The sequence below is a fragment of the Aquila chrysaetos genome, chromosome Z, assembly GCF_900496995.4.
Source record: "Aquila chrysaetos chrysaetos chromosome Z, bAquChr1.4, whole genome shotgun sequence".
In the NCBI taxonomy this organism is placed as follows: Eukaryota; Metazoa; Chordata; class Aves; order Accipitriformes; family Accipitridae; genus Aquila; species Aquila chrysaetos.
The window spans coordinates 73,154,247-73,170,977 of NC_044030.1; the positions used below are offsets into that span (position 1 = coordinate 73,154,247).

At 41.0% G+C, this 16,731-nt stretch overlaps 1 protein-coding gene across 4 annotated transcripts in view; it reads left to right on the forward strand.

The window, feature by feature from the left end:
* LIFR (LIF receptor subunit alpha) overlaps positions 1-16,731 on the forward strand; it is a 55,089-nt gene that overhangs the window by 19,533 nt on the left and 18,825 nt on the right. For all 4 annotated transcript variants that reach the window (XM_030005745.2, XM_030005747.2, XM_030005746.2 and 1 more), the window contains 9 exons: positions 1,848-2,002; positions 2,719-2,839; positions 4,909-5,060; positions 6,835-6,998; positions 7,837-8,011; positions 8,294-8,563; positions 10,656-10,785; positions 12,597-12,760; positions 14,233-14,378. In XM_030005745.2, the coding sequence (XP_029861605.1) occupies positions 1,921-2,002; positions 2,719-2,839; positions 4,909-5,060; positions 6,835-6,998; positions 7,837-8,011; positions 8,294-8,563; positions 10,656-10,785; positions 12,597-12,760; positions 14,233-14,378 (1,404 nt within the window). In that variant the 5' untranslated portion in view covers positions 1,848-1,920. The remainder of the gene's footprint in view (positions 1-1,847; positions 2,003-2,718; positions 2,840-4,908; positions 5,061-6,834; positions 6,999-7,836; positions 8,012-8,293; positions 8,564-10,655; positions 10,786-12,596; positions 12,761-14,232; positions 14,379-16,731) is intronic.

The following is a 16,731-nucleotide window of genomic DNA, read 5'->3' on the forward strand; positions in this document are numbered from 1 at the left end:
TCTTCGCATTTTTGATGAAGTGAGAGATTTGTGAACAAAGTTTAAGCCTGGAGGTAACATCCCATATTTTCATTAGTAACATGGATAATTAGGACATGAAGACCCCGAAAGACACCAAAATGCAGTGGGGGACTTTTGGCACACAGATTATTATATTTTATGTGCTGGCAGGTTCTTGAGTCATCTTTACCTGAACATGGATTTGTCAAACTTCACTTTTGATTTGGCCTTTAACAACTTGCATGGCATGGATATTATTACAGTTTAGGCATACGTAAAAAGAAGAACTGAATGTGTCTAGGGGTAGTATAGCTTAAATTATGTTTTTAGCAAGGTCTTCAGGTAGCTTGAGAACATGGTGAAAATAAAATAATTGTTAATTTTTAAGGGTATTTCCTCCCTCCAGATATAACACTGGCCTTTATCATAGCATCTCTCTCAGCTCCTGTGCTGCCTAGGCCTTTCCCTTAGTCTGGTTATTGCAAATGAAGAGAAAAACCGAGAACTGGCCCCTTGTGAACAGCTCTGGATTATTTGACGTAGTGCTGATATGTTTCTTCTCACACAGTGCAGATTGGTGAGGGACAGAAGAGCATTTCAGACATTCCCAGCTGTCCCTTGAGGGAGAATTCCTTAAAAAAAAAAGTAATAAAAAATATATGGCTGTATTGCAGGGATGAAGGAGCATACTCCTAGTGGCGCAGAGGACTTCAGTGAAGAGAGGTTTCTTTCAAAATTACAGAGGCTTTTAGGCAAAGTCTGTTATTCTGACAATGATGTACATCTAGCTTTGGAAGAGACTTCTAAGACAAGGTCAGGAGCCTTTCCACTTGAGACTTTCAAAAGAAGTAGCCTGGACAAAATGTGAGTTTTGGAAAACTACTCTGTAGGACAGGCTGGCTCAGCTATGTTCTTATGTGAAAGTGTCTGAGGTCCTGCTGTTGGTCACTGAGAGAAGACCCCTTGCCTCCTGGGACTTATGGTCTCTGGGAGGCTGCTCGTCTTCAGAGCTTTCAGGTCGCAGGGAAACAATGCATCAGGGATTGGGTGGGCTTCAGGATAAGCTTTTCCACAGTTTTCTTTTTGAGAACAAAAACTGATGGCAGCCGATGTGTGGGTGGAACTGAATGTGTACCCCTGATCCCACTAAACAGTTGAGCTTTTCTTTGGAAAACATGCAGCCCATTAATCTTCAAAAAACTCATTAAATGTAATATTCTAGACAATTTTTACCTTAAGGTCAGTATTTACAGCAACAAGTATCTTCTGGTAGAGAAATGGCTCTCATTTTTTCCTTTTTTTTCCTCCAGACATTATTAGTTAACACTGGATTGAACCAGTGATCCTGGGTGATCAGATCTGGTTCTGCAGTGTCTCAGGCATCCCATAGCTTTGAATAGCAGTGATATGAAAAGTGAGCAGTGGGGAGAGGAAAACAAATGGGTTCTCCTGTACCCTTAAACCCGTATCCAAAGCAGGGGACATTTCCATTCATGGTATACAAGACCCTTTGTGAATATGACATTTCATCTAAGTTGAAGAGACCTCTTCTAGGGGAATACCTTGCCATGTCTATTCTGTTCTGGCCTGATAGTCCTGAAGAAGGCCTGTGGACACTTAGATTTTACATGTCTGTGATTCTTGAGGTTGTGTTTGAAATGCCTCGCTGAAGACTTATGCATCAAAGAGTGGCTGGGACAGGGAAAAGGTTTGCTTGCCAGACAATGAAGAGAAGGGAGTTGCTACGTCTGGGTGCAGCACTGAAGAAGAAAAGTACAGGGAACAAAAGTGGCGTTTGTAGAGTACCAGCTTTGGAATTTCAAAGATTTTTTTGTTTTTAATTTTAGAACTGACCAGCTTGTTGGAAGATGATGTTTATTCCTGCTTGAAGCTGCTGTTCTGAAAACAAACAGTAGAAGAATGTGGAAGAATTCAAGCCTCCGCTGCCTTTTAGCCCTAGCTATTTTATGTTTGAGAAGCTTAATATATAGCCAAGAGATAGGTGAGTCTATTGCAATGTAATTTACGAATTATTTTTTCTTTGTAGCTTCTGTACTGACACCATTTAATTGCATTGCTTTCCTACTATATGTATGTTCAAAACCCGTTGCCTCTGTGGTCCCACACCATCCTAGGGATGGAGGGGCTACCAGAGCTGGTCTCTGCTTTCCAGCACCCACTGGCATCTTGTAAACCAGTGCAGAATTTGGTGTTAAATTCTCCATAATGCAACTGTGATAGTCTGCATATGCAGTTGGTGTAAATGTCCGCATTGAGACCTTCTTGCTCTACATGTCAGCTGTCTGCGACAATTTCACACATTATCATTAATTGCCCTTCTGTCATTAATTGCCCTCCATGTGGGACAATGGAGGAGAGCAAAAAACTCATTAAGTTTATCTTCAAAGCTTGCGGTTTTGCCATTGGCCCAAAGCCTGCTTATTAGGCTAGGCTAGGAACGTGTATTGTGGAAAGAAACAGCTGCCTGTGTCATTACACACAAGTACAAACCCAGATTTTAGGTACTTCTAGAAATCTGGCAGTCTGTGGCTGTCTGTAATCAGGCACACAAATCATTCAACAATTTTAAAATACTGGCCAGACATGCATGCAATAAAAACGTAAAAAGAATGGCTATAGATGTGAATAATAGCAGTTGTTTCACAGTTGGTCAGTTTTGACCTGCAGTTTGTGACTGTATTTCTTATATGATTTCAGGTTCTCTGGGGCACCCCCAGAATTTGAAATGTGTAACGCACAATTTACGTAAAATGATCTGTACTTGGGATGTTTCTTCTAAAGGAAGACATGGACAAACTGACTTTTGCTACACTACCAAGTAAGTCCCCTATATACCTGGTTGAAAACTATCGAATTATGATAAAAGCATAGTTATTCCTCAGTCACTGCCCACAGAATTTGCGACACTGTTGTTTCCCAGCATCTCCCCATCAGTTTTCCTTGGGTGGTGCTCCCTCCAGGCACTGTTAACTGAGGCAATGGTGGGGTTTCTGGCAAAGTCTTGTTTCATGCTAACAATTCTCCTGCCAAAATCTCCTGATTGCTCTCTTCAAAGGACTGGAAGATGCTCTCATTTACTTAGACTTCTCTGTGTGTCTGCCTAGCCCTTGCTGAGTGTTTTCATGAGGGACATCTTTAAACCAGGTTCAATCCAAAAGGAAATGATAGTTGGAAGAAGCGAATCCTGATGTTATGGGCCAAAGCGGTAGAATATATGACATAAGTGTTGAGATTCACATGTGGAAAAACATGAAAAATCTCTTGGTGGCTGTCTTATAACCTTTATAAATTTTAAGCTGTCTGGAGAGCATTCTATTAGAGGAAATGTAAAAATTATTCCACACTTACAATAGCTTTTCTGAAGTGAATGCAAGTTGAAAATTTTGAGAGACATTAAAAAAACTTAAATCTTCAGTGTGTTTTTCACTAACGAGAACTACATGTGCAATTCCCCATACTGTGAGTCTGCCAAATACTTATCATGTGCTAGGGATGAGTTCAAATCCTTTTTGCATCTTGATCCTGCCCCCAATCCAGATATTTGTACTGTCGTTTTTCCTGTAAATTCTGCAGGCAGCCCAGACTTGTCCTTGGGGTCCCAGGGCTTGGCTGCACTTCTTCCACCTAGTTGTTTGATTCTCTGTGTCTAGTTATTCCTCCTGTGTTGCCAGCTATCATTTCTACACAAAAAACCCCGCATATATGTGACATTGTGGCCCGAGTTCAGGAGTGTAGAGTTCATGAGGTACTGCCCTCTAAACAAGAACAGTCATGTAGCTGCTGCTGTTTCTCCTTAGCAAAGCAGAACAGGCTTGGGTCCCTTAAGCAAAGAGGCTGAGGGCTGAGCTTAGTGCAGACCTCCCTGAGGGAAAGAGATTTTGTTTTTCAGTTGCCCAAACATCCTTTAATAATATCTCAGTACAGAAGAGGAATAGCCTTTCTGAGCACTCAAGTCTCAGCTGGCCTTTGCTAGCCCAGAGTCTTGCATGAATCTTAAAAGTTCAACCCAAGCTCTTGACTACAGCTGATGGGAGCTCCAGTGGGAGCTCCAGGGTCCTGTTCCAGTTCATAAGTGAGTAACAGTCCCTCAGCAGGAAGTCTGGCATTGTTCTCTTTGCTTTCCTTCCTCCCATCTTTCCCCCAGGAGGAAGGTCTGGATTTTTCCAAACTTTTTGCCTTTCTAGTTGCATATCAATGATAATGAGCAAAGGGACTTGACCCATCCATTATTGTTTCCTGTATGTATCTGCAGCTTCCAGACAAAGGCCAGATGACATTGTGCCAAGCACTGCACGAACATTATGCGCAGACTGTATTTCCATCTGGGATATTAGCAATTCTCTCCCCTGCCCTCTGCTCTTTCCCCATGAGCTGAGCAGCAAAAGGGAGCTGAAAGATTTGTTCTAAGATGGGGACACAGATGGGTAAACCTGCTCTCTGCACCCATATGCCATCACTTTGAGAAGAAATGGAGGGAGAGGGAGTCAGAAAACATAAAGAGAGGGGGAGGTACTGTTGGGGTTGGGGGGAGGGTATTTTGCTTATTTTGAAATACTGATTCATGGTGACTGTAGGTTTCAGAAATGTGTTTTTTGGTTAAAAAGTCAGTTTTTCACTTTGAAGTGTTCTCTTAACAACTAGGTAGCTGCATTATACAAGTAATGCACAGCCTCTCACTATGATAAAAGTGACTTGAAAGATGAGGGAATGCCTGTTAATCTGATACTAACCAAAGCCCATGCAAGTCTTACTCCTTCACAAACTTAATATGGAGCGCTCTGTTATATTACAGAGAATTTGTGTTTTATTAGTGTCCTAGGAATAGGACTTAACTGCCTTAGCTTTCTATCAGCTGAAATACCTGCTTAATCCTCTCTGTCTTTTCAGTGACCTCCCTCCTCCAGTGTGTTTTAAAACTAAGGAGAAAAGGGTCGAGATTCCAGTCCCAGAGAGCTCCAGCATGGTGACAATAACCACAAACAGCATTTCTGGAACTGCTTTTGCTACCAAAGAATTTGAAATTCACAAGGAAGACATCTGTAAGTATCAGGTCTTATGTGTGCACATAAGGCCTTTGTACCATGATTAACAATGCTCCAGAAGTGTATATGCTTGCACTTTTCTTTGGCAGTGTTCCTGTATGTAAAATGTTGACGTGCTGAGTCCATATGAATCTACCATACATAACAGGTTTTTTTCTCTCCCCCTTCAGGGGAAAGAAAACCCCTCTTATCCATAGCTCAGAGCAGAGAAATCAAGGGCAGAATGTGAGGAGGAAAACTAAGTATAACACTGTTACATCCCCCTAATCACTCTTCACCTTTTTTTTTTTTTTTTTCCTAATTATAAATTAGAAGGGATTTGTAAACAAGTTCCTGATCTACGTACTGAGGTACCTGCATGGGTCATAAAGTGCATTTGGTCAGACTTGGCTTGGGAAAGGAAGAATAAACTTCCTAGTGCCTGTTCTCCCATTTTAAATGCTGAAAAGCTGCAGAATGAAGTAGTTTATTCCTGTAATTTTACAACATTTTAAAGGAAGTTATATCATATGTCACTCCTGGCAGGATCGTATTTTCTTAATATATGCCCAACTTACCCATTCTGTTCAAATGTATATGAAACTAAGCAAATACATTTATGCTTGGAAGGTAGGCTGCATCATGTTGGAGTCATAGATAAATTAGTTTCCTCCCAGAGGAGGAAGTTGTAAGCTGAAGATGGCATTGACACCATCTGTCACGCTTGCTCATAATTTAGGCATTGGTTTTGGTTTGCCTGATTTTTCCTTTAGTGCAGTCAAAATCTAAAGTCAGTAGTGCTTCTTAACCATGGCTCAGTTTTGTCTTCAACTGAGAGCAGCTGAAGAACTTCAAGGAAACACACCTCAAAAATACGTGGCCAACACACTGGGTTCTCCAGCATTTTGCTGATTCCAGGCAGGATGAGTCTCTCAGGTTCATCAGAGTTTATCCCAAGTAGTGTGTTGACTGTGCCGAATACTTTGCAGGCTCTCAGAGCCTTGGCCAGGACCACAGCTGGATAAATCACACATTTTAGAAACAGGATTTAATCACACATTTTAGAAACAGGATTTATCCTGCATCAGGCCCAATGAACTGCCATAACGCTTGTACTACCATAATCCTTGCCTGCTTCTCAGCCTCTTGCTTCACCACCATCCATTCATAGAAGAGATGCTTCTGTTTAACCTCCCTGCCCTGTCCCCATCACTATGTCATGCCTTTAATATTTCTTCTGGTTTAAAATCACATTCCCCATGATCCTCTTCAGAGCCTCATGTGAGCTTCTTCCGTCCTCTGCTTCTCCTCTCCTTTCTCCCTACTCTCGCTTTTGTTGCAAGTCCCCTCTTCCCTGCTGGTCTCCAAATCCCACTTCTTCCTTTGGGGGATTTTCCATCATCCTCTCTAGATGTGTTCTCATGTACACTTCAGAGACTGTCGCCATGTTTCCTTTATCTCTGTGGCATTGAATGAAGGTTGTGAAAGATAGGATGTCTTCCTTACTGTGCGTTATGAAGAGTCATATTCATGATCAGTTACTCATACATCTGCATGCTGAGATGTAAAAAGAAAATGCTACCTGGTGACTCATCAGCACCTGTGCTTTCCTGGGAACTTTCATGCTCAAGTAATGACAGAGCCCATCTTGTTCTAATTACAGAGGTTGAGTTACGTGTTTGTATGGCTACTAGCCAGTTCAGAGCAGAGAGATGTGGCTGTTAAACACCTGTAGGGCTGGTGTTGCTGACTAATGACTTGAATATGGTTTTTTCCCCCTCTCTTTTTCAAGGGTTTGTTCCTCTGACTCCACGCATTCTTAGTTTGACACCTGACTTTTCAACTTCTACATTAAATCTGAAGTGGAGTGATAATGGATCAGTCTTCCCATATGGACTGGGTGCCTTTTGGCAGATTCAGATACTCCGCAAAGCAGCAATGGAAAAAGTCACACAAGTAAGTCCTTTTCTTCCTTTATGAAAAATATATATACTGTTTTTGCCCTTGGTAATATTGTGGGAGGTCATTTGAAGAAAGCTGAGAAGAATGAAAATTGTAGAGCTTTGCAGAACCTGAGTGTAGTCATGCTTCTGGTAGGTAACTTCTTGTGAAGTTTCAAAGTTATGAAGACACTGGCTACTATACTGTCAGTACTTATTCACAGTCACAGAATTTTTATTTTTTGTAATTTAGTACAGGGGTTTTTTTAGTTAGAACTTGCTTATGAATTTGGCAGGTATTTTACACCATTATCTCTGCTTTACTTCTCCAATAGTGTCTCCAGTCTTGGTGGTCTTTGAATGTTCAGTTTGAATTTTTTTTCTTTTTTTTTTTTTGCAACCACAGTTACTCCAGGCCAATTTGTAGCTCTGTTCTATAATTTTTAGGAATGGGGGAAAGATAAAATGTGCAGCATGGGACTAATATTAGATGATTTTCATTTTGGAAAAGTTGGAACATTTCCCTGCCTGGGAGAGGCCCAGGATACTGAGATGCAGTATATACCTTTTGAAATGCTTGGCGAGCTTCCTGCTCTTTCTAAAATGTCTGCCCTCTGGTATATCTGGCTGGCAGTTATACCTGGCTGGTGGGCTGTTTAGCATCTTAGGCTTTTGTCCAAGTAAATTCACAACACAACTGAAAGTTAGGTGGGACGCTCCAACCATCTATCAGGATTTTATGATTTACTTCAGTTAATTTGCCATTCTGTTGACATCTGGGAGATTATATGTCATTACTAACAGGTGTTCATAAACTCTCTCTTGGTTGTTTTTTTGGGGGGTAAACTTTGTAGGTAACTTACTATTCAAAACTTACTCATGAAGACATCATTCTGTCTTGGAACTGGACATCAGATATGCCTTTGGAGTGTACATCACACTATGTGAAGATTCGCTGTTACATTAATGTAACACAGTTTGTTGGCCCCAAGGATTGGAGTGACTGGAGCCCAGTAGAAGAGGTCCCTGGTATGTTTGTTTCCTTGCCACCACATGGACTTTGATTGCTTTATCAAAAGTAAGCCAAAATAGGAGGAAAAGCATTAGGCAGTGATGGGCTGCTGCTTTTGGGGGTGTTTTGATTAGAGAAATAATGCAATCATTAGTTATGAAACCTAGTAACCATTGATTTGTATGCATTGGAGTGCTCCTCAGTCACATTTTAGCTGATCAGCACGATGTATATAGCAAATTGTTGATGTGGGTTTTTTGTTTGTTTTGTTTTGTTTTCTGTTCTTCCTTCTCTGCTAGGAAAAGATACCGAGCCCAATGGGAGTGGGGTGTTTCCTCAGGACACTGTGGTGGCAGTAGGTTCAGATGTGACAATTTGTTGTGTCCATGAAGAAGGACAGCAGATAAAACGGATGACTTATGGACCAGAAATATACCCAATGATACATCTGAGCAGTCGGAGCAGTGCAATCAGAGTGCTAAACGCCAGTGCTTCAAATACCAGTGGGACAAATGTAGTGTGCATACTGTCCGGAGATGAGATGGATGGAACTGTCCTGTTTGTAGGATGTATGTATCATTATGTTTACTAACCTTAGGAAAATCAAAATCATTTTGAGACTCTTAGGGTTCTGCTAGGAAACAAATACTATTGTGGCTTTTTTTTCCCCTGGCCTTTGGTTTCTAAGGATGAACTGGGATTATACTTGTTTGATTTCACTGTGGAAACTCCAGCCCATGAAGAAGACACCAAGGCTGAGAGGATGAGGAGGTACCCATGTCATCTGCCTTCTCTTAGAACCTGGCGCAGTGCTTGTCTCCTTGATCTCTTTTTCTAAGGGACATCTTCATGGTCTGGAATACTTACTAGTTTATTGCCATATGAAGATTCACCCTCAGTCTTTATCACTTTAGGTTTACATCTGTTCTAGTTTGGTCCCTGACAAGGCAAGAGTAAGAGCAAGAATTTTAAGTGAAAACATTCATTTACCAACCAGTCAAATGAAGACAATAAAACAGTTAGACTTGCAATAGCAACAGATGCTCATCCAGGGCAGTAGCTCCCTGGGAGCTAATTACAGCAAAGGAACACAGCTGACAGTTCATCTTTCCTGGAAATTCTTCTAAACATTCTTTCAGTATTTTCTTTAAAGGTACTGAATCACTGTGTATCTTCTCTGTGTAACCATGCCAGCCTCAGAAGTCTCTTTGAGATACAGATACCTCTTAAAACAAACTACTGAAAGTACCTGGTTCTTCTTTCCTGTAATTGGTCGCTTTAGATCTTTGTGTGTTTTCCTCACAGGGGTTTTGAGAGTTATCGTCTTCCAATAGCTGCCCATTAGAATCCTGTTCCTCATTACAAACGTCTGCCTTTGAACTTAGGGTCCTTGGGATTTAAGGAAAGGAGAGGAGAGACTGGACTTATTTTGAAAGTGTGTTCCCAACGCCAGCCTCTGCCTGCTGGCATTGACTTTGTGTCTTAAGTGTGTGATAGCAAATGCAAAACAGAGTCCAACCTTTTATGACTCGGCAAGATGACATTTTTACATTATTTGTGCAGTATTTGCTTTTGTGGGAGAATCTTCCAGGTAACTAAGTCTGTGGTTCATGAATGAAGGCTGTGGTAATCCTATAGGTTTTTCTCATACAGTAGTTTGTGAAGAGCTGGGTTGTGGTGAAGTCTGTTTCCTGCCAGTATTGTTTCTTGTGGTACCTGCTTAGTGGGAGGGGAGAGGACTTGTCATAATGCTTTTGCTGATGAGAGACATTTGGGGAAGTAAAGATAGAGGAAGTAAATGTGTATGCACACCACCTTGGTTAAGCCTAGGTCTGGCAAAATAAGTGTTCTTTTTGGCCCGCTGCTCATAATCTGAACTAAGCCTGTCACTATAGCCTCTTGTGTTAGTGCCCCTTCTCTAGGCCAGCTATGTGGATATTATTGTGCTACCTTTTGGAGAAAAGTGTAAGTGACTTGAAATAAGTGCTCTGCTTAGTCTTACATTAGCATGGTTACCCTCTCTGTTGGGAGCACTGCCCATATTCTCCAGGAAGGCACTCAAAGCTGCTTTAGTATGGGAGCAAAGAACAAGCTTTAAAAGAAAAAGATGGGCACTTCCAATGCAACAGTGAAGAGGATGAGCCATTTGGGGCTTGCTTTAACTTTCAAATTCAGTGTGGAATTCATGCTAAAGGGAACATCTCCTTGACAAGACTTGCTTGGAGAATTCAAAGCAGCGGTGGGGCTGGCACATAAGAAAATGTGACGCACAGCCGACAGCATTCCTACATTGCTCAGCAGCTAAACTGATGCTCTGAATTTTGAAAAAGTCTTGGCAGAGTTTCAGTGAAACACTTCCAGGTCAGAGCCTGGAGCTTGTGAACATATTTGCATGTGATTTACCAGATTACCCACCCACTTAGAAGCCTAGAGTCAAGTGTTAGTCAGATGGGGCTGATAATTCTCCATCTGCTTTATTAGGATTTTTTTAAATCGTATTATTTATAGGGTTGGAGTGTAACTATTACCATGTATTGGTGAGGCATGCAATCTAGACCCAGCAAAAACAAATGGTGATGCTTTCAGGAAGCTAGTGGCCCAACTGTTGTACTAGGTTGGCAAAACATTGGCTAACTGTTTCGGTTTCCTTTCATGCTACAGATGCCCCTGATATTCCCCAAAACCTCAGCTGTGAAACGTCCAACTTCCTGAATATAAAATGCACCTGGAAACCAGGCAGACCCAGTGGACTGTATGGAAAACGAAGAACAAAGTATAGTTTATTTGAAAGGTAAAACAATTCAGCACTAAATGGAGTAAAAAGGGTGGAACTGGAATATATCCATTACTGCCTGTGACTTTCTGCACCATGAAAGAGCTTGGGGAAGTCAAAACTAAACTAAACTTGGAAAACCGTTGTCTAGCTCTGCAAAATTGCAATGGGAATTCAGTATAACTTTTCCCAAAGACTTATGCCATTATGAACTAATGAGAAAATAAAGGGCTTAGTGTGTTAGGCTGCTGCCAACACGTAGATAAGACCAATATGAAAATACAGGGAGATATAGGAGTCATTCACTAATTTTTAAATTTTTTTTATATGCAACCTCTGTCAGGTCATCTGTCAGACATTTACTGAGCTTCTGCTATGCACGATGACAGAAACACACTGAGGAACAGTTGTAAGGCAGGCCATGGTGCATTTCCCAAATGCTACTAGGGAAAATAGCAGTAAGCCTACATCCATTCTCCTCCCAGCATTAAGAACTAGATAGTGTAGAGCAGGCAAAGTACATGTTATAAGGAAAATGTTGAAAGGGACAAATAACACTGATATCATCCACAGAAAGAAGTGAAGACTGATGTCCTACTAGTTTGTCTTACATTGTAGGCCATGTAAAGCCTTAAAAGTGAAGAATCGCTGTTTTGGAATAGCACTTGCAAATGGGATTCCTTGGTGGTTATGATTAGAAGTTAGTGAGGAGTTAACAAAATTCCTGTGGCGAGAAGGCTCCCCCATAATGCCAAAGGAACAGTCAGGGAAAGGAGCCAGGAGAGGCCTGAGTCACACAAACTGATGGGAAATGGAGTCTCATGGTGGCTTTGAAGCAAGTCAGAGGCAATGAGGATTGAGTTACAGTCACAGATGTCATCCAGAATGCTAGTGCTAAAAAAGTCATTAGCTGGGGTGCGAAGAGGTGGACAAAACAGAGCAGGTATTCAAAGGAAAGGAGGTGCAGTTGCTGGCTGCCTATATTCAGCTCATAAACAAGGATGTAGTTCAGACTTGTTTCGCTTAGCCCAAAGCTGTGAGGAGATTAATGTGATGCATTTCAGGGTAAACATTCTCATCCTTGTTCTCAGCCTCCACTGAGCTATTGAAATACAGAGAATCGTGTGGAGAGAGCTCAGAGCTCAGCTAGAACACAATAAAAATGCCCAAAGGAAGAAATTAAACTTGTGCTACTGAATGAGAGGTTTACACAGATTGTAATTAAAGCAACTTCTATATAGGTACACACATACAGATACACACTTTAGATTTCACCCCTTAAGATGTAACTCTGGTCTTGGCTGTTACCAGACTGCCTCTCCTGCTTTTGATTTAAAAACGTCTGGGACTAGTGGATATACCCCGGCTGACGAACCGTAGTTTAGATTTGGCAGGGCTGAGAGAAAGTAGTAGAAAGTAGGGCTGATAGTAATGTGTGTCACATCTCCCTAGTTCAGAAAGCAATTAAGAACATTCTTTTAATGCAAATATATGCTGATCTGAAGAAAGATACTTTAAGTCAGAATCTCAGTTGTGACTTGTGAGGTGGTTTTACAGGACCTACCTGTTTTCCAGGCTTTTGAGAAGTGAGAGGATGGAAATGTTATGCTAGTGGAAGAGGAGAGTTTCACGTGAGAGCAGGGCAAGTCATGACTGATGCCACTTTAACCTGCGTTGTGGTGTTAGATATGCCTCTGCAATCAAATCATTCTGTAAGCCATGTGTCAGTGAACCCATCGTTCTTTACTGTGTTTTCAGTCTCGACTTCTGACTTTCTAGAAATTATGTTATTCAAAAATTAAGTTGTTACCCCCTTTTTTACTTTGTAGAATATCTGGTAGAAATGTTTCATGCGAAGTCAATGAAATGAACAGAGAACGTGTCTGTGGCTTTCCAGTACTGGCTGATCAAAAAACCTACGATTTCATATTAGGCGTCTCCAATCCTATTGGGCAAACGGAGTCATCGCTTGTGGTTGACTTAACTCAAAGAGGTAAGACTTAAGAATTACAAAGGCAAAAAGATATGTTTACTGCATGCTAACCAATTTTTTTTTTGTTTTGGGTTTGAAGAGCTCTGACATGGTATACTTGTCATTATTTGCTTTATTGTCACCAGTATTTTGCTGTGTTCAATAATTTGAACTTGAAAAGAAAATAGCTTAGGACATGTCCTGAGGGAATGATTAGGTGTACGGGGAGATGCCAGTTCTCAACAACAATGCTACCAGATTGGATACACTGCTGTGTGGATAAATGCTACTTGTGATCTAATAATTAGCCAGCTGTTGTTTATGTATTACTTCATATTCTATTACACATCAATAATTAAAATTTAGGTGTAACTTTATGAACTGTTAAGTGACTCTGTATTTCAGTGTCTGCTTACAGGGCAAAATATTATGCAGTTTTACAACAGCAGGATTTGGAGCATAAAAAAAGTAGCAGTAAATGTTAAAAGGTAATAGTAGGAGTATTACCTGCTGTTGGTAATAGCCACGATCATCTGCTGTCATGGTTTGTAGAAAAAAAAAAACTTCTTTCATTAGACCTTCAGTTTAAACAAGGAAAGGGAGAAATTAACACCTTTCTAGTGCTGTCTTCCCCATCCTTTTTTTATCTGCCTCCACAACCACAGCTGAGGATTCAGGTGTTCCTAATGGTTACAGCATTCTGCCGTTCTCTCTGAAAAACTGAATTTAAACATGAAGATGGTGCGGTATTTTTGTCCATGTCCCAGTTCAACTAGCCTGAGGTTAGAATTTTCAGAGTAAATTGGCAAGTCCTAGAAAAGCATAATTTGTTTCTGTTAATTATAAACTGGGCTGTTTTGCACCCAGTCAATATGACTGCTATTTCCTATTTGTTTCCTTTCCTTTCTTTCCCTCACTGTCCACTTAATTCCCAACATAGAGTACATATTTCCTTAAGGGTAAGAGGGTAACTGGAGCAATTCCAACAGTAGAGATTTTCTTCTCTGATAGCTATGAATAGCAGTACTGAATATTATTGAAAAATTCTGTGAAGGGAGTTTTGGGAAGGGAGAGGTCATTTAGGAGTCCTACCCTGTCCTAGTCTGCAGATTTTAAGTTCTAACTTAAAAAGTTCCCAGAAGGTGAACAAAGTTGAGTAAGTTTCATCCGTCACTGTGGTCCTCTGAAATAGCTCATTTTTCGCTTTTTTGATAAAGTCAATAGGAAGGGAAATGTTTTTCTGTGTCTCCAACTCCTTATCACACATGCCAGTATGCTCAGCTTTAAGTAAGTCTGTTTCCATGTTTGATAGCTGAGAAGAGCGTCAGGAATGAGTCTGTTTGTGAGTGCCTTCTCAGCACCAGCTGTCCTAGTTGCTGATCGGATCACTTATTTATCCTTCTGATTCTCTTTGATCTTCTAAAATCAGATTTTTCTGAACTAAAAAGAATGTTTTTTTCTTAGAACTGAGGGGTTTTTCTTTATTTTTTAAGTTCATCCAAAAACTCCAGAAAAGTTAACTGTTTCTGGGAACAGCTCTACAAGCGTCCGTCTGCATTGGTTTATAAACGGCAGCTTTGCTGAAATCAGGCTTCTGTGTCAAATTGAAATTCGCAGTGGTCACTCCGAGCGAAAACTGGTAAGTTGCTTTTAGTGGATTTTTTTTTTTTTGCTCAAATGTTGATCTTTTTCACTGAACTAATCACATTTCAAATTCTTTTCTAAGAGCTTCATTCTGATCATCTTATTAAATGATTAATGTAGTAATGACTAGAAGTTTATCTACAAAAATCAGAAAAAGTTCTGCTCATCTCTCTTGTTGCCTGCTTTCTTTTTTATTGGTTGGTTTTAAACAATTTAGAGGAAAGTCAAATTACCCACCATGTTATTTGGTACTTGGAGAGGGTGCATAGTGCTTTATGCTGACCCATTAGGTAACAATCCTTGTGCTTTGTGCTTCCTGGTGCAAAAGGTATAAAGGTATTAACACACACTTGTTCCAGGATGCGCTGCTGCCCTGCAGACTTCCACGGTGGTTGTCTCAGATTGCATCTTGCAGTCTGTAGCTGATTTATTTTTTTTCTTTTTTTTCCCCCCTCCCCTCAGAGGACAGTTCATTTGCTTGCTCTCAGCAATTGATATGCACCTGGCTGTAATACGGAGCTGCTAAACCTGCTTGTGTGTCAGTGATGTAGAGGCAGGATAGGGAAGGATTCTCCCCCTGGGCGTATCAATAGGTAATCCCCAGTGAAGACCTCTGGAGCTGGAGAGAAGGTGGTATTTCTGGGTGGGGTTCAGATTTTCCAGCATTCAGGCTTCCAGCTTTTGCCTGGCTTTGGTGCTCTATGTCAGTGACTGGAGCTGCATATTTAGTCTGCTGACTGTCAGAGGAGTTTAGAATACTAATTCAGACACTAGCAGCAGATACTGAGTGTAGGTGGTGGGAACATATCCTCTTCTTCCGTATTGCCTACTCTGTGTGGGTGATCTATGTCACTGGGGCAGTCCAATGGCAGAACTGCATATTCAGTTGGCCTGAGATTTACCCCCAAATTCTGTGTTTGTGTATTTAGATGGAGTATCTCTGACCAGCTTGGGTAGGCACATGCTGAATTATCAGGTCTTGGTGCACAGAGCCTGAATTTGTAATTTGAGCGTATTAACCTCAGAGGCTGGGTTTTACAACACTTGTTTGATTTTTAGCAGTATTCTATTACCCACTGCATTTAGTTGCCTGTTCGGCACAGCCTTGAGTAAAGTCACTCAAGCCACAGAAGTGATGCAGCTGAGACTGAAGATAATCATTATATACATTGCCTCTAAAATAATAGGCTAGTAGTTAATGCAGGCTCTGTAGGAGTATTTTTAAAATACTTTCAAAGCACTTAATGAGTATGGAAGCCTTAAGCTTTATATTTTCTCTGTAATGATATGTGTTAAGTAGTACCCAGAGATTAGTTACTGCAAAGAAAATCATATATATCTTTGCAATTAACAGGAGAAGGAACTGGCTTTTAGGTGTATGCAACAGCTCTGACAGATGAGCTGAGTTGGATTTTGGTGTATAGTCTGAGATACCACGATCGACAGCTCTCTGCATTTCTCTGCTCCCAACAGTTACTGCTTCTGGTGCAGTCAGAAGGGGAAAGAAGCACCCAAGTGTCACCCACCCCCAGCTCAGTTAGGTTAAACTGCTAAAAAAGTAGTTTTGCACAGCTCTGTCTAGCCAGCGTTACGCTGCTTGCAGCCTGGGGCACACACTTGCTTGTGAACTCTGCTACCAGGTCAGTCATCTGGGGCAGTGGGAGATGGAAAGTTCTTATGCTGCCACAGCAGTTTGATTCACTGCACCTGTATCAGAGACGGCAGCTACAGATATTTTGAAACACAGCAAACAGCTTGGTAGAAGCTTTTACAGCCTTGTTATGTTGTCCTCCACAAGTTCTCTGTAATAAACAAAAGTAGCTGTAAAATTGTTATGGGGTTTTACATGGCATTTTGAGGATGTTTTCAGAAGCTTTTCCATCTGTATGAGAGATAGTTGGCTTTTTTTATATTTTTCAAGTTGTCATTTGGCTTTAGAAATGCTCAATTAGTTGCATCTTAAAGTCACTTGGAGTCCAGTTTTTGGCAGCTGTGATGCACATGTGTTATAATTAGATTCAGTAAAAAACACTCCCAGGCTTAGGGTTTCTTTAAGTAATCATGAAACTGAAATACTCCCTAGAATTGCACCATTTTAAGAATAATAGGAAAGGCTAGTCCAGTCATAAGAGCTGTGAACAGAGATCACTGGGTACTATCTTTTGAAGGAAAAAATGACTGCCTAGGAAGAAGACTGCATGATAAACATTTTGCTCAGACAGACTGTCTTTAATGTGCTCCTGCACCTGTATCTTAGGAAAAAGGCCTCTGTCTGCCCAGCTGGATGTGCACATGCACAGTGGAAGTGCAGGTTCTGAACACCAGAGGTGAAATCCTGGCCTGCCTCC